The sequence below is a fragment of the Artemia sp. Qi Xiang Cuo genome, chromosome 2, assembly GCF_049724085.1.
Source record: "Artemia sp. Qi Xiang Cuo chromosome 2, ASM4972408v1, whole genome shotgun sequence".
NCBI lineage: Eukaryota > Metazoa > Arthropoda > Branchiopoda > Anostraca > Artemiidae > Artemia > Artemia sp. Qi Xiang Cuo.
In genome coordinates, this window is record NC_142795.1 from 76,817,333 (window position 1) to 76,840,405 (window position 23,073).

The 23,073-nt window shown below is 34.4% G+C and overlaps 2 protein-coding genes across 2 annotated transcripts in view; one reads left to right on the forward strand and one right to left on the reverse strand.

Moving 5' to 3' along the window:
• Nucleotides 1-23,073, forward strand: part of Men-b (NADP-dependent malic enzyme b, mitochondrial) — a 270,075-nt gene that overhangs the window by 5,331 nt on the left and 241,671 nt on the right. The window lies entirely within an intron of this gene.
• On the reverse strand, nt 12,172-18,950 carry LOC148955638 (soma ferritin-like). The gene is made up of 3 exons (XM_089103280.1): nt 18,778-18,950; nt 14,376-14,600; nt 12,172-12,415 (listed from the first exon to the last, which is right to left on the reverse strand). The coding sequence occupies exons 1-3, from the start codon at nt 18,892-18,894 to the stop codon at nt 12,230-12,232; spliced, it is 528 nt and encodes a 175-aa protein (XP_088959406.1). The 5' UTR covers nt 18,895-18,950; the 3' UTR covers nt 12,172-12,229.

The following is a 23,073-nucleotide window of genomic DNA, read 5'->3' on the forward strand; positions in this document are numbered from 1 at the left end:
CTTGAACTCTTTTTTTTTAACTGAATTTTCCGCAAAACGAGCTTATTCACCAATAGCACGTCACTATCGTGTTCTAAATAATCAAGGAGACAGGTGGCGTGTTCCAATACCTCGTCATGAGTTATCGGATTTTCTGTAGTCGGTTCGTCGTCTTCCTCTCCTAGTGTCTCATCGTTTGCTTCTGTACCTCTTGCTCTGTTTTCAGTTTGTTCATCGGCGAGGTGTTTGAAGCCAGGGTCATTGGCGTTGCAGTTCATCCGATTGACAATATTTGACATAATCGACTATTCGACAATAGTCGACTACCCAATGTAGTAAAATCTTTCCAAAAATCGCAAAGATCGTATCCCTCCTCCATCTTTATTTTCTTTTTTTTTCCAAATTCGACCTGTAAATTTCTTTGTAGCCGCTGTTACACCTTGATCCTTTGGCTGAATGAGTGCAGTCAAATTAGGCGGTAAAAACTTAACAATAATTTGTCCATCATCTGATTTTGAAACTTCTGCGGGATTACTTTGGCATTATCGACTAGAAGCACAGCCTCAAGCGGCATATTTTTTGAAGTGAGGTACTCTCGCACCTCAGGAATGAACTGCTTTTCAAACCAATCTTGAAAAATCATTTTATTCATCCATGTTTTGGTTCGGCTGTAGTAATGCACTGGCATATTTACAGCTCTAGGAACTTTAAGTGAACGTAGCTTTTTGGCCTTTCAAATTACAATCAATTTTAGTTTGTGCTGTCTTGATCCATTACCACAGCAAAGTATAGTTGTTCTTTCATTGCTTCATTGCTTGACTTGTGTCCCGCTACATTAGTAGTATCGATATACACAGTCCTAGGGGGAGATTGTACAATGCGACCAAAGACGTTATATTATGGAGCTATAAAGCGACCAAACTCGTGATATTTGGAACTATAATGCGACCAAACAAGCAGATAGGTTTCTGAGTCAAAACCCATTTCTGGATCAATGCCTCTAGTCAAGACTGGTTTGGTTAGGAATACGTCGCGTGTAATTACAGAACGAGAAAAGGAATGATACATTCAGAATTGTTTTAACTTGTATCATTACGACGAATATAGGTTTGGATTCAAGATGGGAATAATGCAAATATTATGAAAGTGGTAAAAAGGGTTTGATTTGCGAAAATGTATTCCATTTGCGTAAGTCTGCTCTGAATGATCTTAATTGGTGATTGAATAGTAGGGGCGAAACAGAGCTCGATAACATTTTTAATTGGATTGTATGAAGGTGGTAAAAAGGGTTAAAAGCGCGTACCAGTTAAGGTGAGTCTGAGGGGGTGGTAAGTCTTACGCAACTTGACATAAATTTCAAAATGGTGTCATATGTATCAGTCTATGGAAACGGTTAGCGATGAGAAGAAGATCTTGCGACTTAAACTGGCCATACTCCTTGCCTGTTTTCTGTATAATACACTAGCACATAATGATGGATGAGGGCAATGTATAATATTCTTTTGCACTAGAGAACGCTAAAGAGTTGAAACTAATAAAGTCGTAGGCGCCAAGATGACCTTGTGCCTTGACTTAACTTTACTTCTCGGCTGTGTCCCGTATAATACACAAGTACCAATTGAGGAGTGTTCTCAATATAAAATATGCTTTAGCATTGGAGTATACTAAAAAGTTGAAACTAATAAAGATGTAGATGCCAAGAAAAGAATTTTAATACAGAAATTCAGAACAATCCTTAGAAATCAACTAGTGAGATGACTATGGGCTAGAACCATCAAGGACCGCAACCACCAATGACCCTAACCACCAAGGACCTCAACTTCCAAGGGTTCCCTATCCCCAACCTCCAAGGAGCTCCCTCTCTCCACCTTTTTGGCCCCCACTTCCTATTTTTTATATTTTTTTAAGTTTATTTTTTTGAACTTTTTTTTATTTTTTTTAACGTGGTAATTTTTTTTCAACTTTTTTTACATGTGACATAAAACATACTTAAAACATAAATAATTCAAATTTAATATTTTCCAAATTCAAAACGAGAATTGATATAGAAATGTTAGTTGTGACTTTTACTATTAGAAAAATAATGTTTGTAGTAGTACTTTTTTTTTACTTAAAAATTATTCAACTTTTTTTTTACATAACTTAAAATGACATGAAATTTTCATGCGGCAGTATGAATTGTATGCTTTGGTTATTCTCAGACATTACATGGTTTTTCAGTGGTACTCAATGGTAGATTATTGACACTACCTAGTGTAATTCATGCATTAAATCAGTAATTTTCACACATTAGCACGATAAACACCTGCATCATATTTCGAAAAACAGTGAAAATAAATTATTCAAAGAAAGTGTGTACACACGATAAAATCATCGTTGCGTTGAATGCTGACAAGGATTAATATTTGAACCATGAAACAAGCATTAATGGAGATCTTATTAGAAATGTATGTGTGCGTTGTCATGACAGCAAAAAGCTAAATTTCCTTGGACTACCGAAACCATTCAACATCACTCATGCAAAAGTTAGGACATGCAAAAAGAGAGACATGCAAAAAGTTAGGTTAATTTAGGTTCACTTAGAGGGGTGCGCCACTCTAAGTGAACCTAAATTAATCTAAATTTTTGCATGTCTCTCTCACTAGGACTGTGTGTCTGGCCTGGTGTGCTGCCATCTATAACCAGTCTAACCTAAATTCAATGCAACGATGCATAGAGTCAAAATTAATAAAACTTATATTTGATGAATGTTATCTGATGTATCCGATAAAGATGTTGATAACGAATTTATTCACTCTGATACTTAGATTTTGTCAATTTCATCCTATGTATCCGAGAAAAGGATGTTGATATAGAATTTAATCACTCTGATACTTATATTTTAACAATGTTATCCGACGTATCCAGAAAATGATGTTGATCAAGTATTTATTCACTCTGACACTTGGATTTGGTCAATTTTATCCTATGTATCCGACAAAGGATGTTGTTATAGAATTTAGTCACTCTGATACTTAGATTTTGATAATGTTATCTGACGCATCCAGTATAGGATGTTGATAAAGAATTTGTTCGCTCTGATACATAGATTTTGTCAATTTTATCCGACGTATCCGACAAAGGATGTTGATAAAGAATTTATTCATTCTAATACATAGATTTTGACAATGTTATTCGACATATCCGACAAATAATGTCCATAAAAAATGTAAATAAAGAATTTATTCACTCTGATGCTTAGATTTTGTCAATGTTATTAAATGTATCTGTCAAAAGACATTGATAACGAATTTATTTATTCTGATACTTCGATTTTTCTCAATTTTAATAATGGTATCTGACAAATGACGATGATAATGAATTTATTCGGTGTGATAGCTACATTTTGTGAATATTATCCAATGTATCTAACAAAAGAAGTTGATAAGGAATTTATTCACTCTGATACTTAGATTTAAACAATGTTATCCGACATATCTGACAAAAGATGATGATAAAGAATTTATTCAATCTGATACTTAGAGTTTGTCAATTTTATCCGGATAACCGATGTATCCGGCATAGGATGTTGATAAATTATCAGCGAGTAATAGAGCGAGTAAAGAATTTACTCGCTCTGATAGTTAGATTTTGTCAATTTTATCCGACATATGCGATGAAACATGTTGACAAAGAATTTATTCATTCTGATACTTAGATTTTGTAAATATTATACGATGTATCTGACAAAGATGTTGATAAAAAATTTATGCACTCTGATACTTAGATTTTCTTAATGTGTCCGTCAGTAGATGTTGATAAAGACTTTAATCACTCTGATACACTCTGATACTTATATTTTGTCGTTGTCATCCAACGTATCCAACAATGGATGTTGATAAAAAATTTGATGAATCTGATGCTTATATTTTATCAATTTTATCCGATCTATCTGACAAAAAACATTATGATAGAAATTATTCACGCTGATACTTAGATTTTGTTAATTTTAACGATTATACTCGACAAAGGATGTTGATAAAGAATTTATTGGATCTGATACTTAAATTTTGTCAATTTTATACGATGTATCTGACAAAAGATGCTGATAAAGAATTTATTCACTCTGATACTTAGAATTTGTCAATTTTATCCAACGTATCCAAGAAATGATGATGATAAAGAATGTTAATAAAGAATGTATTCATTCTTATACTTAGATTTTGTCAATGTTATCAAACGTACCCGTCAACCGACATTGATAAAGAATTTGTTCACTCTGATGTTTAGATTTAATCAATTTTAACAAGCGTATCTGAAAAGACTTTGTCAGATACGACTTTGTCAAATTTTCAATAGACTTTGTCAAATTTTGTGAATGTTATATGGACTTGATATCTTTGAAATACAAAAAGAAAATGGCAAACACGTGCTACTCATGATTTTTGTTTTAGAAAAACAATATTTGTAATGTCATTTTTTGACTTAGTTCCTTTGTTTTGTTCTTTATTTTAATTTTTTTTTTCAGTGTTATTAAAATTCTGGTCTCGGCGCTTTCTAAAATAGTATATTTAAAATCCTGCTTTATATTCACTTAGTGAAGTAAACCTTTGATAATATAAACCGGTTTCGGTCAACCCAGATAAAAATTTATTCATAGAATATTCATGTGAACACAGAATATTAAGTACATAAATTACAGCATAAGATTACTGAGACATTAAGGTTAAATTTATGATAATTTCAAATAAACCTCTTTTATTCAACCCAAATATAAATTTATTCATAGAATTTTCATGAGATTACAGAATATTAAGTGTGATCGACGTAAATTATGTTCCATTTCTAATATGCAAATGAGGTTTAGGGTATATAAAAATGACGTTTAGTGTATAAGCAAATAGAGCCTCAGGTGTGCAATCAGTACCTGTTACGGCCATACTACTAGAACCAGGGTATCCAATCTTTGCAGAGGTAACAAATTTTGCCGGTTAGTTTGGCAGAGGGGTGCTCCGGGGGTATAGCACCGACAGGGCCTTATTCAAAATTTTTGTTCGGGGGGTATTTTGTTCGGAGGAGGAGCCACCGAAAAAGCTCTACAAAAATCAAAAAAAAAATTGTTAACATGTAAAAAAAATAAAACATTTGGAGTAGGGTTGTCTCTTATTTTTTTTTAACATCGGCTTAGGATCCTAACAATTCTCAGATTTGAAGGTTTTGAACGAGTATTTTTATAATATTTTAAGATTTTTTTTCAGGGGTTTATGGTTCGCCATGAGTATCCGAACACATGAAAAGCTTTTGACTGAACTTTGCCCTTTCTTGCCTTTAAACAATCTTAAGGTCGAGACTTTTTCCTGAAGATTGGCACCGACATACATATTATATTCTTAGTCTATTTTCTAACCGTGTATGCTAGAGGCTAACAATCTTAAGTTCATAATACAAAATTTTAAAAAACTTATGAGAGATATTTCTTCCAAAAGACAATTTTAACCCTCTACAACCCGCCCACTGTAGTGGGGTTGCTGTCGGCCTGGACGAGTTTCCGACCTGCGGTCGCTCGCTACAAGGGGAGTTTGGAATCCGCCCAGCCGCTGCGGGAGGGCTCTGGGCTTCGCCCACCCGGTAAAGGGGACTTTTCAAAGAAATATATGTCTCAGCTTGAGAAAATTTGCATGATACAGAGGAGGTGGAGGACACCCCATGGAAGTACGGCCGAAACCTCGAATGATTAATGCTCTATGACATAGCTGCATAATCTAAGGTTGTTCGAGCCAAATTGCTTGCATGTGCCCTTGAAGTCGTGTGCTGGGGAAAAGGGTCCCCTATATGTGGAAAATCTAGGGGTGTGGGTCCCAAAAACGCCAATCCATAAAAAATTATAAATGAAAGTACGGTCTAAACCTAGAATGAGTAATACCGTCGATTCAATTCGGTCACTTGTCCCCGATAAAATATAAAGCTCTTGAAAAATATAAGGAATAAAAAAAAACAACTGAGAATGACATAAAATATTACCCTAGGTTTATTGGAGACGTAAGCAAAATAAGGATGTTTAGGAATTGTATGTTGTGACCGTACGTGCTGAAAACAATCTTTGAAGAAACGGTAATTTAATGCTCCCCATTAAATTTAAGAGTAGGAATCTCAAATTTGATGATGACATGTGCTAGAGAGGATTTGATTCAAGAAAATCTTAGTGTGAGAAATATTGCAGTAGGCCACAAAGAATTTGAACTATTTTTGTATTGTGTCTATTGTGAGCAAGTTATAAAATTAAAAATGGATGATAAAACGTTTTTATCTCTGTGAATAATGGTAAGTTCTTTATTTTGGAAAATTATGGTGTTACAAGGGGTTGAAAAAAGATATTTTCCCATGCTATTTTGTTTGTGGTAAGTTTGAATGCTACGCAGCTGGGCTTAGAACCAGGTTAAAGGTCACATACCGTCTAGACTTTGCCTCTCAGGTTAATAGAAGGCACATGTTTGCATGCTAGAAAACAGGAGAGAATAATAAGCACCATTAGACATGATTTCCTGGAATTCTAAGAATAAAACATCACGGAGAATATAAGAACGTATTTTTCCATGTGATTTCGTTTGTGGGAAGTTTGAATGCTATGCAGGTAAGCCTAGAACTAGGTTAAAGGTCAGTTATCGTCTAGACTTTGCCTCTCAGGAACACACATGTTTGCATACGAGAAAACAGGAAAAATACTAAACACGCTTAGACATGATTTCCTGGAATTCTAAGAATAAAACATCACGGAGAATATAAGAACGTATTTTTCCATGTGATTTTATTTGTGGGAAGTTTGAATGCTATGCAGGTAAGCCTAGAACTAGGTTAAAGGTCAGATATCTTCTATACTATGCCTCTCAGGTTAATGGAAGACACATGTTTGCATACAAGAAAACAAGGGAGAATACCAAACATGCTTCGACATGATTTCCTGGAATTCTAAGAATAAAAAATCACGCAAAATATAAGAACATATTTTTCCATGTAATTTTGTTTGTGGGAAGTTTGAATGCTATGCAGGTGGGCCTAGAACTAGGTTAAAGGTCAGATATAGTTTAGACTTTGCCTCTCAGGTTAATGAAAGACACATGTTTGAATACGAGAAAACAGGAGACGATACTACACACACTTAGACATGATTTCCTGGAATTCTAAGAATAAAACATCACGCAAAATATAAGAACATATTTTTTCATGTGATTTCGTTTGTGGGAAGTTTAAATGCTATGCAGGTAAGCCTAGAATTAGGTTAAAGGTCAGATATCTTGTAGACTTTGCCTCTCAGGTTAATGGAAGACACATGTTTGCATACAAGAAAACAGGAGATAATAATAAACATGCTTAGACATGACTTCCTGGGATTCTAAGAATAAAACATCACACATAATATAAGAACATATTTTTCCATGTAATTTTGTTTGTGGGAAGTTTGAATGCTATGCAGGTGGGCCTAGAACTAGGTTAAAGGTCAGTTATCGTCTAGACTTTGCCTCTCAGGAACACACATGTTTGCATACGAGAAAACAGGAAAAATACTAAACACGCTTAGACATGATTTCCTGGAATTCTCAGAATAAAATACCACGCAAAACATAAGAATATATTTTTCCATGTAATTTTGCTTGTGGAAAGATTGAATGCTATGCAGGTGGGCTTAGAACTAGGTTAAAGGTCAGATATCGTCTAGATTGCCTCTCAGTAACACATATGTTCACATACGAGAAAACGGGTGCGGAGCGAGCCTGAAAATGCGAAAGTAGCAATAACATACCGGGGAAAGCTAAATATCCCTCGAAAAAAAAGGAATTGCACATTCTACATAGGGATTTGTCATGTAAACCATTATGCTCCAATGCAATGTATCCGTATGCCCCGTATCTTCCTATACGATGTGTCCGTATGCCCCTACCAAAAAAGAAAGTGGCTCTCCATAGCCAAAACGGGCTGGAAGGACCTACCAAAAAAGAAATAGGACGTGCTCCATAGAGTGATATGTCCGGAAGTCACCAAAGGAGTTCTACTCATTTTATGTGCATACAGATCGCTGATACGGGTGTATCAGCAATATTTTTAGAACGGATTATCGTATCAAGAGGGAACTTCAGGGGTATCATGAGTGGGATATTCAGTTGACCAAAAGGCAAAATGTACCTGCTACTACTGCTATTAATATTGATTCTACTACTGTTACTACTAATACTAATAATACACTATTACTGCTACTATAGTTCGTATTACTACCGCTATTACTACGATACTAGTACAATTAAGGCTAAGCTTATGAAGTTGAAAATTTGACAGAATATTGAGGGGGAATTCGAACTAAATCAAAACACACACAATGTGCATACAGATTGTCAAAAGGGCGTATCTTAAGAATGGATTTGGGTTTGAAACGAGAACTTTCAGCGAACCAAACAGTTCGTGGTAAAAAACTGTAAGTAAGGAGCGACCCGGCTCAATAGTAACCGAAACTCTAAAAAACGGAATTTTAATACCAATAGATATATCAAAAAATTGGATTTGTATTCTGATTTTAAATATACGCTTTATTAAGTTTAGTTATACCCATCAAAGATTACGAGCATAAGAAAATTTGCCTGATTTTAAAAAAAGGAGGAAAGATTCCCTAAAATTCATAGAATCTTATTGAAAATCACACCGTCAGATTCAGCGTATTAGGGAATCCTATTACAGAGGTTTCAAGCTCCTATCTGCAAAAATGTGGAAATTTGTACTTTTTGCCAGAAAAAAGATCACGGATGCGTGTTTATTTGTTTGTTTGTTGTTTTTTTTCCAGGGGTGATCGTATCGATGGAGAGAGCTAATTCTAACGGGAGTGGGCTCATTCTAACGGAAATTAAACGTTTTAGTGCCCTTTCTAATTGACCGAAAACTTTGGAGGGCAACTAGACCCCCTCACACGCTACTTTTTCCCCAAAATCGTCCGATCAAAATTTTGAGTTTGCTGTTTTGTTCAGTATAGTTGAAAGGCCTAATAACTATGTCTTTGGAGGTAAGATGACCCCCCACACCCCTGGGGAAATTTAAGCCTATAAAATTCGCCCATTGTTTACTTAAAGTATTTATATAGTATTATTATTTTGGAAAGTATGCTTACATTTTTCGGGTGGAGAGGGAGAACGAATTTTTCGCTGGGGAGACTTTATACGGGGAGAATTTTCCATGGAGAGGGAATTTTCCAGGGGGGGTGAACTTTTCAGGAGAAATTGTATACTAGGGGAATTGCCAGAATTCCTATACGAAATTTTTATTAAAAGTAATTGTCCGGGGTAAATTTTCACCAGGATTGAACTATCCAGAGGATATTTCCATGGGGAGGGGGATTTTTCTGTGGAGGTGGAGTAGAATTTCCTGGCGTTATTTAAAAAACGATTAGAAATTCAATAAAAAAAAAGTTTTTTCAACTGAAAGTATGGAGTAATATTGAAAATTAAAACGAACAGAAATTATTACGTATGTGAGGGGGTTGCCCCGTCTTCGACATTTTGCTCTTTACGTTAAAGTTTAAATTTTGCCCCAATTCTTCAAAAACGACTTCTGAAACACAAGGGTCGTTTAATTCGGACAATAAGTAACTTTTTTTTTAAGTGCCGAAGAACTTTAGCGTGAAGAGCGAGGTGTTGAGGAGGGGGCAGTCCCCTTGTATACGTAATAATTTCTGTGGGTTTAAAGTTTTAATATTGCTCCTTACTTTCAGTTGAAAAAACTTATACATGTCACTACTAACACTACCACCACTGCTTTTACTACTACTGCTAATGCTACTAAACTACTCCGACTACTACTTCAATTGCAACAACTTGTAAGGCTTTGAGCATTAAGATGAAAAGGGCTTCAAAAGGGGGTCAAAAGCGCAAATCAGCAATATTTTTGGAACAGCTTACCGTGTCAAGGTGAAACTTCCGGGGCATCATGAAAGGGATGTTGAACTAATCAAAAGGCAAGATGTACATGCTACTACCGCTGTTAATACTTCTTCTTCTTCTGTTACTACTACAACTAATACAAAACTATCACTGCAACTATTTCTCCTACTACCACCGTAACTACTGTGAAACTAGTACTATTAAGGCTGTCTTCTAAGGTAAAGCTTGAGAGAATATATTGATGGCAAATTCGAACTAACACAAGACACTGTGCATTTATATCGTCAAAAGAGCGTATCTTCCGAATCGATTTATGTATTAAGTTGGAACATCGGGTGTTGAAGGGGATGTTGAAAAAAAAACTAACGGTTATATTTGCATACTGCTACTAGTGCTACCACAACTATTACTACTGCACAAGCTAAGGGAATTAAGGTGGGGCTTTCAAGAAATATCTAGGCAGATGTTGAACTAAATCATAACGAACTATGATCATGTAGATTGTCAAAAGGGTGACAGAGGAATATCTCAATAACGGCTTACATTATTAAGTTAAACGCTTCAGCGAAAGTCTTGCCGGATTTTGAACTAGACAGAAGATACTACGTGAATACTTTTAATACTACTTCTACGGTTACTGTAACTAATGACACCAAGGACAATAAGTTGAAACTTTTTGGGAATGTTTAGGGGAAGGTTCAATTAGACTAAAAACTATGCATGCCGATTTTAAAAGGACATATAAAAAATATCATAGGCAGCGCTGCTGCATCATAACTAGTAACATCGTTGATATTTTAAAGGAGCTAAATTCATTGGAAATTAAAAGTTCTAGTACCCTTTATAAGAGTCAAAAGTGATTGGAGGGCGATCAGCTTTCTTTTCTGTTTCCCTTAAAATACTATGTCAATATAAAACGAGCAAAAATTAACTTAAAAACTTTTTCCACAAAGTAAGTTTTTCAAGGAAAAGTAAAGAACTCCATTACACCGAAAATGAGCAAGTCAAATAATCTACCAAGCGTAAAAAAACCACACATCAACATCAATAAATAAATAAAACCCAAAAACGAACAGAAATTATAATAAAAACCGAGTCAAACTGAAAACGAACAGAAATTAACATGATTAGGGCTCACAGTCCCTCAGCCTTCTCAAGCCCAGAACATAATTTGTACTTTGCTGAAATTTTTTTTAACGCTTTCACTTTTATAACTTTAATAAATCAAAGATTGTTAAGATTTTAACGAATAAATATGAGTATATGTATATTAAACTGCAATGCACTTTCATTTGTATTTTTTTCAGTAAAGTGCTCAGAAAGTTTTAACCTGCTTGGTTGCCATACTTCCGAAGGATTAGCAATTTCAAAATTTTCAAACATGATATTATAGGGTTTTAAGTAAAGCGCTGAATCTATTTCAAGATAGAATAATTCAAATATTAATAATAATGCTCTCTCTATCCAAAAACACAGTTGGCGACTCCATCCGTTGTTTTCCAATTTGTTTTACCCTTTTCAGTAACGAGTTTTACTATTAAAAGGGTTTTAATAGTTTTACTACTTTTTAATAGTTTTATAATGGTTTAATAGTTGTACTATTAAGCATCATCTTCAGCTCTCAGTTACGTAAAAATAGGAAAATCTATATAGATAGAAAGGGTACCTTGTTAACATATCATTTTGCTGAAATTTAACAGAAATTGCTTTAAAAAAAAAAAAAAAAAAAAAAAAAAAAATCAACGATATTGGGCCAATATAGACTAAAATAGATGCATATACTTGGGCCAATATGGAATTTCCTCAATCTATATCTAACTAAAATTTATTAAACTTAAGAAATTTATGTGATAATAACAAATAATTATATGCTATAAAATACAGTATTAATAACATATAATTCTGAGCTGCATGGTGAATCAGTTGTTAAGGTTTTTTCATGATACAGCTCATAATTTATCAGTTCTTAAATGTGTCTTATCACGTACGCTTGTTATAGATTTTATTTATTTTAACTAGACACTGAAGAAAACCGGTGAACATTGGCCAGAAATATCTGCCATTTTTCGTTTTCTATATTAGCCTAATTCGTTGGTTTCTTTTTACCTTTTTCTTGGTCTTGTTAAGGGACTGCAATGAATGTTAAGGAGGTGAACAAAGTTAATGCTCATTGTTCTGATTCGTGTGACTGAAGGGGTAAAAAAATAACATATCGTCTTATCAGGGGGTTATATATATGGTAGAATGAGGCTAGCTGATAAACTAAAATGTAAAAGTTCTAGAATTGCAAACCCAGACTAGTCCGAAAGTTTATTGCGCAACAAATCAAAACGAAAAGAAAAAAAACAGCATATTTAACACTGCAACTCTTTGTCAAACATGTAGATTCCCAGCCCGTCTCCAACTCTTTTGATTTTGGTTATATAGCGAGCCACTAAATCAAGTGTTTCAACTTGATGTCGCAGAAAGTAGTCCTCCAAGAAGTCTGCCAAATGGTGATCTTTATGTAGTTCTGCAGACGCATGCATGTCCAGCAGACTCTGAAAATTATAAACTTGAATGTCATTTAAGTCCCATTCACATACATGCTTAGCTAGACATCAATAGGTAGATGTAATCATTTTCAACCAATCACATATTGCTTTCTCTTTTATAAATAGCCGTGATTTGGCCTATAACGATAAGAGCTGGAAATTGATGTCCAACTAAACACACACCTGAACTGGGCTTTAGGAAAATTATCTAACATAGGAATTCTTTCACTGAAAAAGTATCACAAACTTTAGTTTGTGGCTGATTAACTACTTCCACGGTCTTGTGAACCATCCGTAGTAATTTTGTTATATGAGTCAAATATATTAATTTCATGAAAGTAAACTCTTGGAACTGACCACAAAAATACGTTACTGATTATATTATAATATTTCCACTGAAAAAAAGGTTCGTATATTTTTTTGCGTTTGTTCATGTATCTGAGCATGGAGAATTTTTATTTCTTTTAGCCCCTTTCATTACGGAGATAGTCAAATTCGCTTCTAAAAAATTAATTAGAGATGAATTGGCGTTTTTTTTTGGTGCTTTAATCCCCATTCTTTCAAAAAAAAACAAAAAAACTTTAGACTGAAATATACCACGCATTGGTGAAAGTTAAATGTCAGCCGTAGAGAAGTTGAAGAACAGAATAGAGAGTTCGTTGATCAAATTTTCACTCTTAGATTAATAATTGACAGGCGTAACCACTCCGAAATGCAACCAATCATATTTGCAGCCACTTCACAATGCTGAAAATGGGGGAAAGGTGAAATTAATCCAAACTAATCTGCGAGTAGTGCCGATCTCTTAGCGAAAGTTAGTCCCTGAACCAAGCAGTTTTGTCCGTACCGACTGTGGCGTGGTCTTAGCTTAACTTTTTTTCTTAACTTGGTACTGTATATAGTAGCCATAAGTAATGGCATTCTCTTGTAACTAAAACTTAGCGCAGTAATGGTGCACAGTGTTTGGAAGATCACAGCGAAAATACCTTCTAAATTGTCAAATTTTTGCGATTTTATTTTTTGTTCCTAGGATTTGGTTCTAGCTTTTATTAGTTTGATGTTTAATTTAAAATAAGAACAAATACGTTTGGCAAGTTTTGGGAAGTCGAAGAGTGAATACATTTATTTAGAAACATTAGAAGTATTTTTAATTTTAATGGATTTAAATCGACTACTTTTTCCAAAGATTTTTATGTACTATGAATGTGGCAGCTCTTATCTTTTTGTTTAAAATGTTGCACCGACTATTGGTGCACCTGAAACCGCACCAAGAGTCTCATTTGTCGAATATTTGGTAATTAAATATGAACAATAAAATAAGCTGGTTTTGATGATATGAGTTAAGCTTTGAATGAGAGAAACCTCTATGCCGCATTTCATGTTTTAAAAGTTACCCCGCCTTCGATAGATCTTACTGCAATCAACTTTAATTAATTATTGAATTAGCGGTCTATTGAACGTAGTTTGGACAGTCAAATTAATTTCTCGTAAAAAAATAAGAACAAAAAGAAAATAACCTTGCAGCCCCACAGGACCTTTAGAACTAACGAAATAGATTTTTTAGCTTATACTAATAGATAAATACACCAAGAACTTAAAAAGAACAGATTACAGTTTATTAGTAAAGAAAACAAAAGTTACGGTGAGTGCTTTAGGTAGGATACAATTTAATAATTACAATACTTTAATAAATAACAAAACAACAAAAATTTATTTCAAAGTTGAAATCGTGGTTAATGACGTTTTTTCAAGTAAGCAGTAGAGGAACGTAAGCAGTAGAGAACAGATTACAGTTTATTAGTAAAGAAAACAAAAGTTACGGGGAGTGCTTTAGGTAGGATACAATTTAATAATTACAATACTTTAATAAATAACAAAAACAACAAAAATTTATTTCAAAGTTGAAATCGTGGTTAATGACGTTTTTTCAAGTAAGCAGTAGAGGAACGTTCATAAAATTATTTACCTGATACACTTGTTTCTCCAACTCTAATGCACATTCCATGGCATGCAAGGGAGAGTCCCAATCGTCACGCTGTGGTTTGTCGATTGGTTTGTAAACAACTCTTCCTCCTCTCTGGGACTGATATTCTATGAACTTATCGGCGTGCGTCTTTTCGCCCTCTGCTTCTTCTTTAAAGTATTTAGCAAAACCAGGGAGGGCTACATCGTCTCGATTGAAAAATGATGCCTATAATATTTTTCTTTTCATTTTATTGGAAAATGAACAATTTAAGCACTTTCATTAAGCTTAACACTGTAATGACTCCTTTCTAGAAAAGATAAAAAGAAACATGTAATCCTTACTTTTTAATGTTTGCTACCAACAATTTTCTTTTTCGTGATTGACTTTTTTTCTTTTATAAATTTAGAACTGTGTAAATAGTGACCTATCACTTTTTTCCTTTACGAAACATTTTTGCTTATGCTCTGAACCAAAGAGTATGGGTAGCTTATAAGAGTAGAAGCTGGCACCAGTGCCAAAAAAACTATCAACGCCATCTAGCATTTGGTGAAACTTAACATTTTTCAAGTTTTGTAATCGTTTTTTTTTGTCAGGAACTGAGATCAGACCCTTATTACTACCCTAACTTTATCAATTATACTAATTAGATTAATTATTCTTATTACTAGACTGGAAAATGCCAAATATCACCAAACGCTAGATGGTTTTTCATACTCTTTGCTCTGAACTAGAAATAAATCGAAAGATGCACGTCAAGTCTACAGTTTTTAGTCTACAGACCAAGCCTTGAGATTCAGATTAACTTAGTTCAAAAGTCTTAAAGAGTTTTAACAGGACAATAAAATTTTCATCGAGCTATACTGTTAACAAACCACTTAGCTCTAAGTTCTCTTGAATTCGTTTCTGTTTCGGAATACTTCAACCCAAAATGTTGTGGAAAAATTATTGATAGATTGCGAACATGAAATTTAAAAAGTCTAAGAATGAAAATTAAACTTGCACCAATTTAAAAAATATACATGGGTAAATTTTGCTTTTCAATTTTTATACTTGTTTGGAGAATAAAATAGTTTCAAATAGCATTTAAAAGTTCCATTTAGATTTCTTGGAATAAAGGAAGGTAATATACCAACAGAATTTCCATTCAATATTCTTTATAAATAGAATATCCATTGTTGCAATTGTATTTCAGCCCCTCCCCCGCCCAATGGGCCAGATATAAACCCTAGGCTAAAAAAAAGTTCGCTGTTTTTTTTCAAATTGTCTTTATTTGGGATTTTGAACCAGCTGTTAATAAAAAATAAGCACAGAAGATAATGGAAAAAGCTAAAAAAAACTGTTGTATATAGTCTAGGACTATATAGTAATCCTGGGGGGGGGGGGCAGGGCAGGAACTGGGAAGCAAAAGCGACAGCAGCGAGTATGTTGGGAAACAGAACTGAAGAAGATTTAAATATAGCTACACCATTTGACAGTGATTCAGATTTTTTAAAGGAAATACTGAACTGTAATAATTCTAAAATGCAGCATTTTCATCATTACTGAAAGAGCAAACAAATACGCTAGATTTAAAAACTTAGAACCAGCTTTGTTCTGTAAAGAAAAATCTTGCAATAGCTGCTTAAACAAATCAGATGATTCTACTTTCATATTTTGTATTAGATGGTCAAACCTTAGGGGCTATAGCTATATGGTACCGCAGCGACGCCAATGTCATCGCTGCCATCTAACAGTTCATATTCTAACAGTTCATTGTAACGTATTGTAACATTTCATTGTAATAATCTAACAGTTCATTGTGATGAACTGTATGGAGCGACTCGACCTAAAAGTAACCTAAAATCGAAAAAAATCCTATGCACATTCAACAAAAAAAAATTTCAACTAAAAGTAAGGAGCAACATTAAAATTTAAAATCGACAGAAATTATCACGTATATGAGGGGGCACCCATCCTCAATACCTCGCTCTTTACGCTAGAAGTTGTTCTCCTAATTTGACAGTGAACCTAATAGAACCAGCTTTGTTCTCCTAAAGAAGAATCTTGTACTAACTGCTTCTAAAAAATCAAATGATTCTGCTTTCATATTTTGTATGAAAGGGTCAAACATGCGGGGCTATAGTTATATGGTCGCCAATGACACTAATATTCAAACAATTCACGGTATCGGACTGTAATATATTCAAAGATTTAACTTTCTATTCTGACTCCAAATATATAAAATTCATTAAGTCTAATATTACCCATCAAAAGCTATGAGCCTGAGAAAGTTGAGAAAAGGTACGAGCCCAAAATATCAAGAGATGTTAAAAAGATTCAGTATATCAGAAAACCCTACTGTACAGGTTTCAAATTCCTATCTACACAGATGTGAAATTTTGTATTTTTTGCCAGAATAAAGATCAGGGATGCGTGTTTATTTTTTTCCGTTTTTTCAACCTCGGGTCATTGTATCAGACCAATTGTCCTAAATATCGGAAGAGGTGTATTCTGAGCTGAAATCAAAATCTGAAGTGTCCTTTTTAAGTCACCAAAAACATTAGAGGACAGCTAGCCCCCTCTCCCCCTCCTACGCCCTCTTTAGCCCAAAAACGTCCGATCAAAATTTTGAAAAAAACATTTGATACAGCATAGTTGAAAGGTTCAATAATTATTCCTCTGGGGAGGACTTAACCCCCTACAGCCCCCGGGATAAGGGCTGCAAGCTATGTAATTTGTCCATTGTTTACACAAAGAATTTGTTATTTGGAAATATAGAGGCATTTTTCGAGAGGTTAGATAACTTGCGGGGGGAATTTTCCAGGGGAAATTTATACGGGAGAGAGCGGGCATGATTTGGAAAGCGGTCTGAAGTCAAATAAAAAACGAAGTTTTTTCAACTTAAAGTAACTAAGCAGCATTAAAACTTAAAACGAACAAAAATTATTTCATAAGCAAGGGGGCTGCCAATTCCTCGTCCCTTGCAGCTTAGGCTAAAGTTTGACTTTTTGTCCCTACTCTTTCAGAACGACTCCTGAAATACAAGGGCCGTCGAATTTGAATGGCAATTATTTTCAAAGAACTTTAAGACTTTAGCCTAAAGAGCGAGGGTCGAGGAAGGGACAGCTCCTTCACACACAGAATAATTTCTGTTTGTTTTAAGTTTGGTAAAATTCTACTTTAGCTACTTTTGGCTATCTTGGAAAGGAGTTTGGTTAGGAAAATGAAACTTTCAGGGATATATCTACAGGCTACAGTATGTCCCGGGAAGGTATTTTGAAGTACCTACCTCCACTCCTTCTCCCTCTAGAGGGTCCTGACCTTTGATGACCTTTAAAAATCTGTGTGTTATAAAAGTGAAACCTTGTGATATAGATCTTCTGCTTAAAATGAAGTCCAACAAAATTGTTTTCAGCTTCACAACTTTGCTCAATCCTGATTTATAGAGTTTTAATGATATGCAAATACATTTCCTAAATTTTGAAAACTAACATTGATATGACTTAAAATACTACTCAAATAATAGGAATTGCATTTTCAGAACTAAAGCCAGAGAAAAAGAATCTTATAACTGAAAATTAAGGTAAAATGTTGTTTTGTCAAAATTTCAACCTGTCATGTAGGCAAATTTCAGGATCCTCTAGAGGGGGAAGGAGAGGAGATAAGTACTTCAAAATACCTTCCCAGGACATATTTTAGCCTGTAGACTCATCCCTGAAATTTTCATTTTCCTAACATCACCCCTTTCCAAGATAGGTAAAAGTAACTAAACTAGAATTTTACCTTAAGTTTTAATGCTGCTTCTTACTTTCTGTTGATTTTTTTTTTATTTAATTATAATCATAGATGCAATAGGGACTATGATTCATTGTTTTAAACTTAATAGTATTACAATATGCCGAAACAAACAGAGATCCTGCAAACATTTATTTTATCAGTACTCCTGTACTAAATGGACTCTTATATACTGCAAGCAATGGAATCCAGTTACAAAAACCCGTTTTTGACGGGTTAATTCAAGACTCCGCTATAGAGCAATACAATGTACAGCGTGGTTTTCATTGCGTATACGATATTTAAACTGTTGTTTTTTGGGGTTTAGGGGGGGGGGAAGGTACCTAGGTTAGGTTACATAATAATATATGCTATGCTTTACCCCCCACCCCTACCCCTAATGTGCAAATATATAGGACTAGCCCAAATTTGTTTCTAAACTATTATATATTCATCCTATTTTATTTCATTAGCATTAACCAAACTAGTACTATATAAAAGAGTCCGTTTAGTACAGGAGTGCCATTTTATCTAATAAATAAGCCCTTCCCCCCATAAGCAAAATTTTAGGCATGACTAGCCCCCTAATCCCCCCAGTTTGAAACAATATATGCATATATATATATATATATATTGGTAACGTACTTACCATCGACCTGTATACATAGTAAGCATGGAATTCCATATTTATTTGCTTATTGACCAGTCCTTCATTCTCAGGATGATAATTATGTCTGCTTCTGCTGCCTGGCATTTTTATACTCATCTTTCTTTTGTACTGTTCTATTCGAATCTGCGCCAGAGATGAAATCAATGAACAGGAATCAAAATACTGACCTGCTTTTACATCGTACTATCAACGTTGAAATATTCTCTCAAGAGTAAACATGGTTAAGTTGATCAAATTAGGTTGACATTGACAATTGGCTTATCTTTTCAGTATAGCATATATTTTATAGGATAAATAACCAATATATAGACAGGTAATTGAAGCAGTACTAATAATTGTTTCACTTAGATAGGCATGACTTCTCATGGGAAGTTCATAATAATTAAGGTAAAGTTCTAGAATAGCGGCTTTTCAGAAGGAGACGTGATAGAACAAATAGAGATACATTTTTAGATTTCTAACTTTATTTAAATTTTTATGGTTTTCTTTGCGTTTTCGACAATACATCCGCAGCCAATCTAATGGTCTTATGTAGCCATTAATTAAAAAAACTTTCCACAAAATAAGTTTTTCAAAGAAAAGTAAAGAACCAAAACGAGCCAAAAACGAGCAAGAGTAAAATCAAATAGTCTACCAAGCGTGAAACTACCACAAATCAGCGTCGATAAATAAATGAAACCCAAAAGGAACAGAAACACAATAAATAACCGAGTCAAACTCAAAACGATCAGAAATTAACATGAGTAAGGCTCAAAACCCCTATGCCTTCCCAAGGCCAGAACATAATTTGCACTTTACTGAAAAAATATAAATATTTTACTTTTCAAACTTTAATAAATCAAACAATATTAACACTTTGATTACTAAAAATCAATATATGTATATTAAACTGACAATCCACATTCATTTGTTTTTTTTCTTAGTAAAGTGCAAATTATACTCTGGCCTTGGGAAGGCATAGGGGTTTTGAGCTCTACTCATGTTAATTTCTGCTCGTTTTGAGTTTGACTCGGTTATTTATTGTAATTTCTGTTCGTTTTGGGTTTCATTCATTTATCGATCCTGATTTGTGGTAGTTTCACGCTTGGTAGATTATTTGATTTTATTCTTGCTCATTTTTGGTTTAATGGAGTTCTTTACTTTTCTTTGAAAAACTTGTTTTGTGGAAAAACTTTTTTTAAATCAATTCCTTTTCGTTTTATATTGACATAGTCTTTTCAGAGAAAAAGAAAATAATTCTTTAAATCTTTTCGTTTTTTTTAATACTTTATAGTTTGGCCTGCTATTTGTATGCTGGAGAAAAATTTTCAGCTATTTTTAACAACATACACCCTTTTAAAAATCCAGACACAAATAGTAGTGATTAATTTAGTTTCATACCTCTTCTAGTTGACCTGAAATAGAAAACTTGATACCATTCGCAAAAAAAAATCTGTTTAGGCTACTTTCTTTGATAGCTTGGATACACTTACGCTATTTTGATTTGGGTAAATTTTAAGAGTAGAAGTAGCCCCGAAAGTTTGAACATAAGAGCAGAAGTAGCCCCGAAAGTTTGAACATAAAACCCTCAGTCGTTCTTGGGATACTGCTGAGATGCATTGGGAATTAGCATTAACACAGTGCATTTTGACTTAATGTCAAGGCAACATTTAGTTTTTAAACATAATGGGCAAATGGGAGAGTGGGCGTGGGAGGGGGAATAGGTCCCCTTCAATCACTTTCGACTATTAAAAAAGGCACAAGCCGTATATCCAATCGAATGAGCCCTTTTTGAAGTTTCTGCAACATCACTTTATAAAAACCTTATATGCCCCCAGGGTATAACTTACAACCCTTGCCCTGAGGGCTCTGAGGGGATTATCATACTCAAAGACCGAATTTCCAAAACTTTTAACTACATTGAACAAAATGGCTATCTAACAAAGTTGATTGAATGTGTTTGGGGAAAAGGCCGGCGTGAGAGAGGGGTTAGTTGCCCTCCAATCACTTTCGACTATTTAAAAGGACACTAACCCTTTGAATTTCTAATCGAATGAGCCCTTTTTCAAGTTTCTATGACAAAGCTTTCAATAAAAAACTTATATACCCCCAAGGCATAACTTACAACCCTTACCTTGAGGGCTGTGGGGAGAGTGTCATCCTCTTAGATATAATTTCCGGACCTTTCAATTACTATGAACAAAACGGCTATCTCAAAATTTTTATTGGATGTGTTTGGGGAAATGGTGGGCGTGGAAGGGGTGTTAGTTGCCTTCCAATTACTTTCAACTATTAAATAGGGCACAAGCCACTCCTATTTCCAATCGAATGAGCCCTTTTCGAAGTTTCTAGGACAACTTCGATACGAAGTGCCCTGGTCTAAGACCAAGAAACCAAAAAAACAAAAAATAAATAATACATTGTGTCAACATCGTTCTTTACTTAGGCAGTGCTATTGCCCTGCCTATGATTAATTTTTGACTGTTCAAACAGTTTGAGGTAATGAACTGTAAGTAAGGAATGACTCGGCTCAGTAGCAACCGAAACCGAAAAAAAAACGGAATTTTGAAATCAATAGATACAGTATAAGAATTAGCTTATTATGCGGATTCCAATATATAGAATTCATCAAGTTTAGTTTTACCCATCAAAAGTTACGAGCCTGAGAAAACAGCCTTATTTTTGAAATTGGGGGTGGGCACCTCCTAAAATTCAAGAAATCTTAATGAAAATTACACCATCAGATTCAGCGTAACAGAGAACCCTACTGTAGAAGTTAGATTGTTTGTCCCAATTTTTTAAGAACGGCAACTGAAACAAAAAGGCCGTTGAATTAGAATTAAATAAAAAAAAACAAGTTTTTTTTTAACTGAAAGTAAGGAACGACGTTAAAACTTAAAACGAACAGAAATTATTCCGTATATGAAAGGGGCTGTCCCCTCCTCAACGCCTCGCTCTTTACGCTTAAGTTTTTTATTGTTAAAAAAAAATAAGAGTTCTGAGAAAGTCAAACTTTAGCGTAATGGGCGAGGCGTTGAGGAGGGGACAGCCCCTTTCATATACGGAATAATTTCTGTTCGTTTTAAGTTTTGACGTCGTTCCTTACTTTCAGTTAAAAAACGTATTTGTTTATTTAATTTTTAAACGTTTTTGAGTTTAATGAATGTTTCGATCTTGGTTCACCGTACATGAATAATTAAAACAAAATTTGTATATTAATTTACTTTTGTTTGGTTAAATGGCTTTCTCGAAAGTTGTTTAATTTTATTTACGAACGTTTTTATTAGTAATTAGTATACGTAACTTACGAATTAACTTACGTAACAAACTTCTATATTCATATATTTTTAATACGTATATTAGGGGGTTCACCCCTTAGTCAATACCTCGCTCTTTAAGCTAAAGTTCGAATTTGGTTCCAAGTCATTAAACATGACCCCTTAATCACAAAGGCCGTTATTTAGAATAAATAGCTCTTATGAAAGTACTAAAAAATCCTTGGCTTAAAGAGCGAGGTATTGACTAGGGGTTGAACCCAATCATACACGTAATATTTTTTTTTCGTTTTAAGTTTTGATGTTACTCCTTATTTTCAGTTGGAAAACTTGTTTTTTTATATATTTAATTTCTGATCTTTTTTTTAAAATAATGGGGTCTAAATCCGGCGCCCCCTTCATAGCAATGTCCCTTCCCCCATGAAAACTTCCTAAATGGAAAGATCTTCCCAAATACCCCCCGACCCACCCACCCCCCCTACTACCAGAAAAATTCCCCCCTTAAAACGTCTGTATACTTCCTAAAAACCAATACTATATGTTAACATGAGTAGTATAGATATAATGGTTGAGACGGGGGTAATAGGAAATTACTGTTTACAATGAAAGAGAGCGCACAGGTAGGAAATTACTGTGTACAATGAAAGAGAGAAGACAGGTACCCAATGTAGCTATAATGATAGAGAGAAGACAGGTACCCAATGTAGCTATAATATAAGGTAGCACACAATCCCCCCATATATCTACAAGATTTACAAGCGCAGTGTCCCCCCATATATCTATAATATTTACAAGCGCAGTGTCCCCCCATATATCTATAATATTTACAAGCGCACAGTACTCCCATACATCTATAACAGTTTCAGGCGCACAGTACTCCTATATATCTATAATATTTACAAGCGCACATTACTCCTATATAGATACAATGCTTTCAAGCGCACAGTACGCCCGCCAATACAAGCAGACAATGTAATGACCGGATTCAACTACTGTGAAAATTCGTGCTGTTCACGAAACT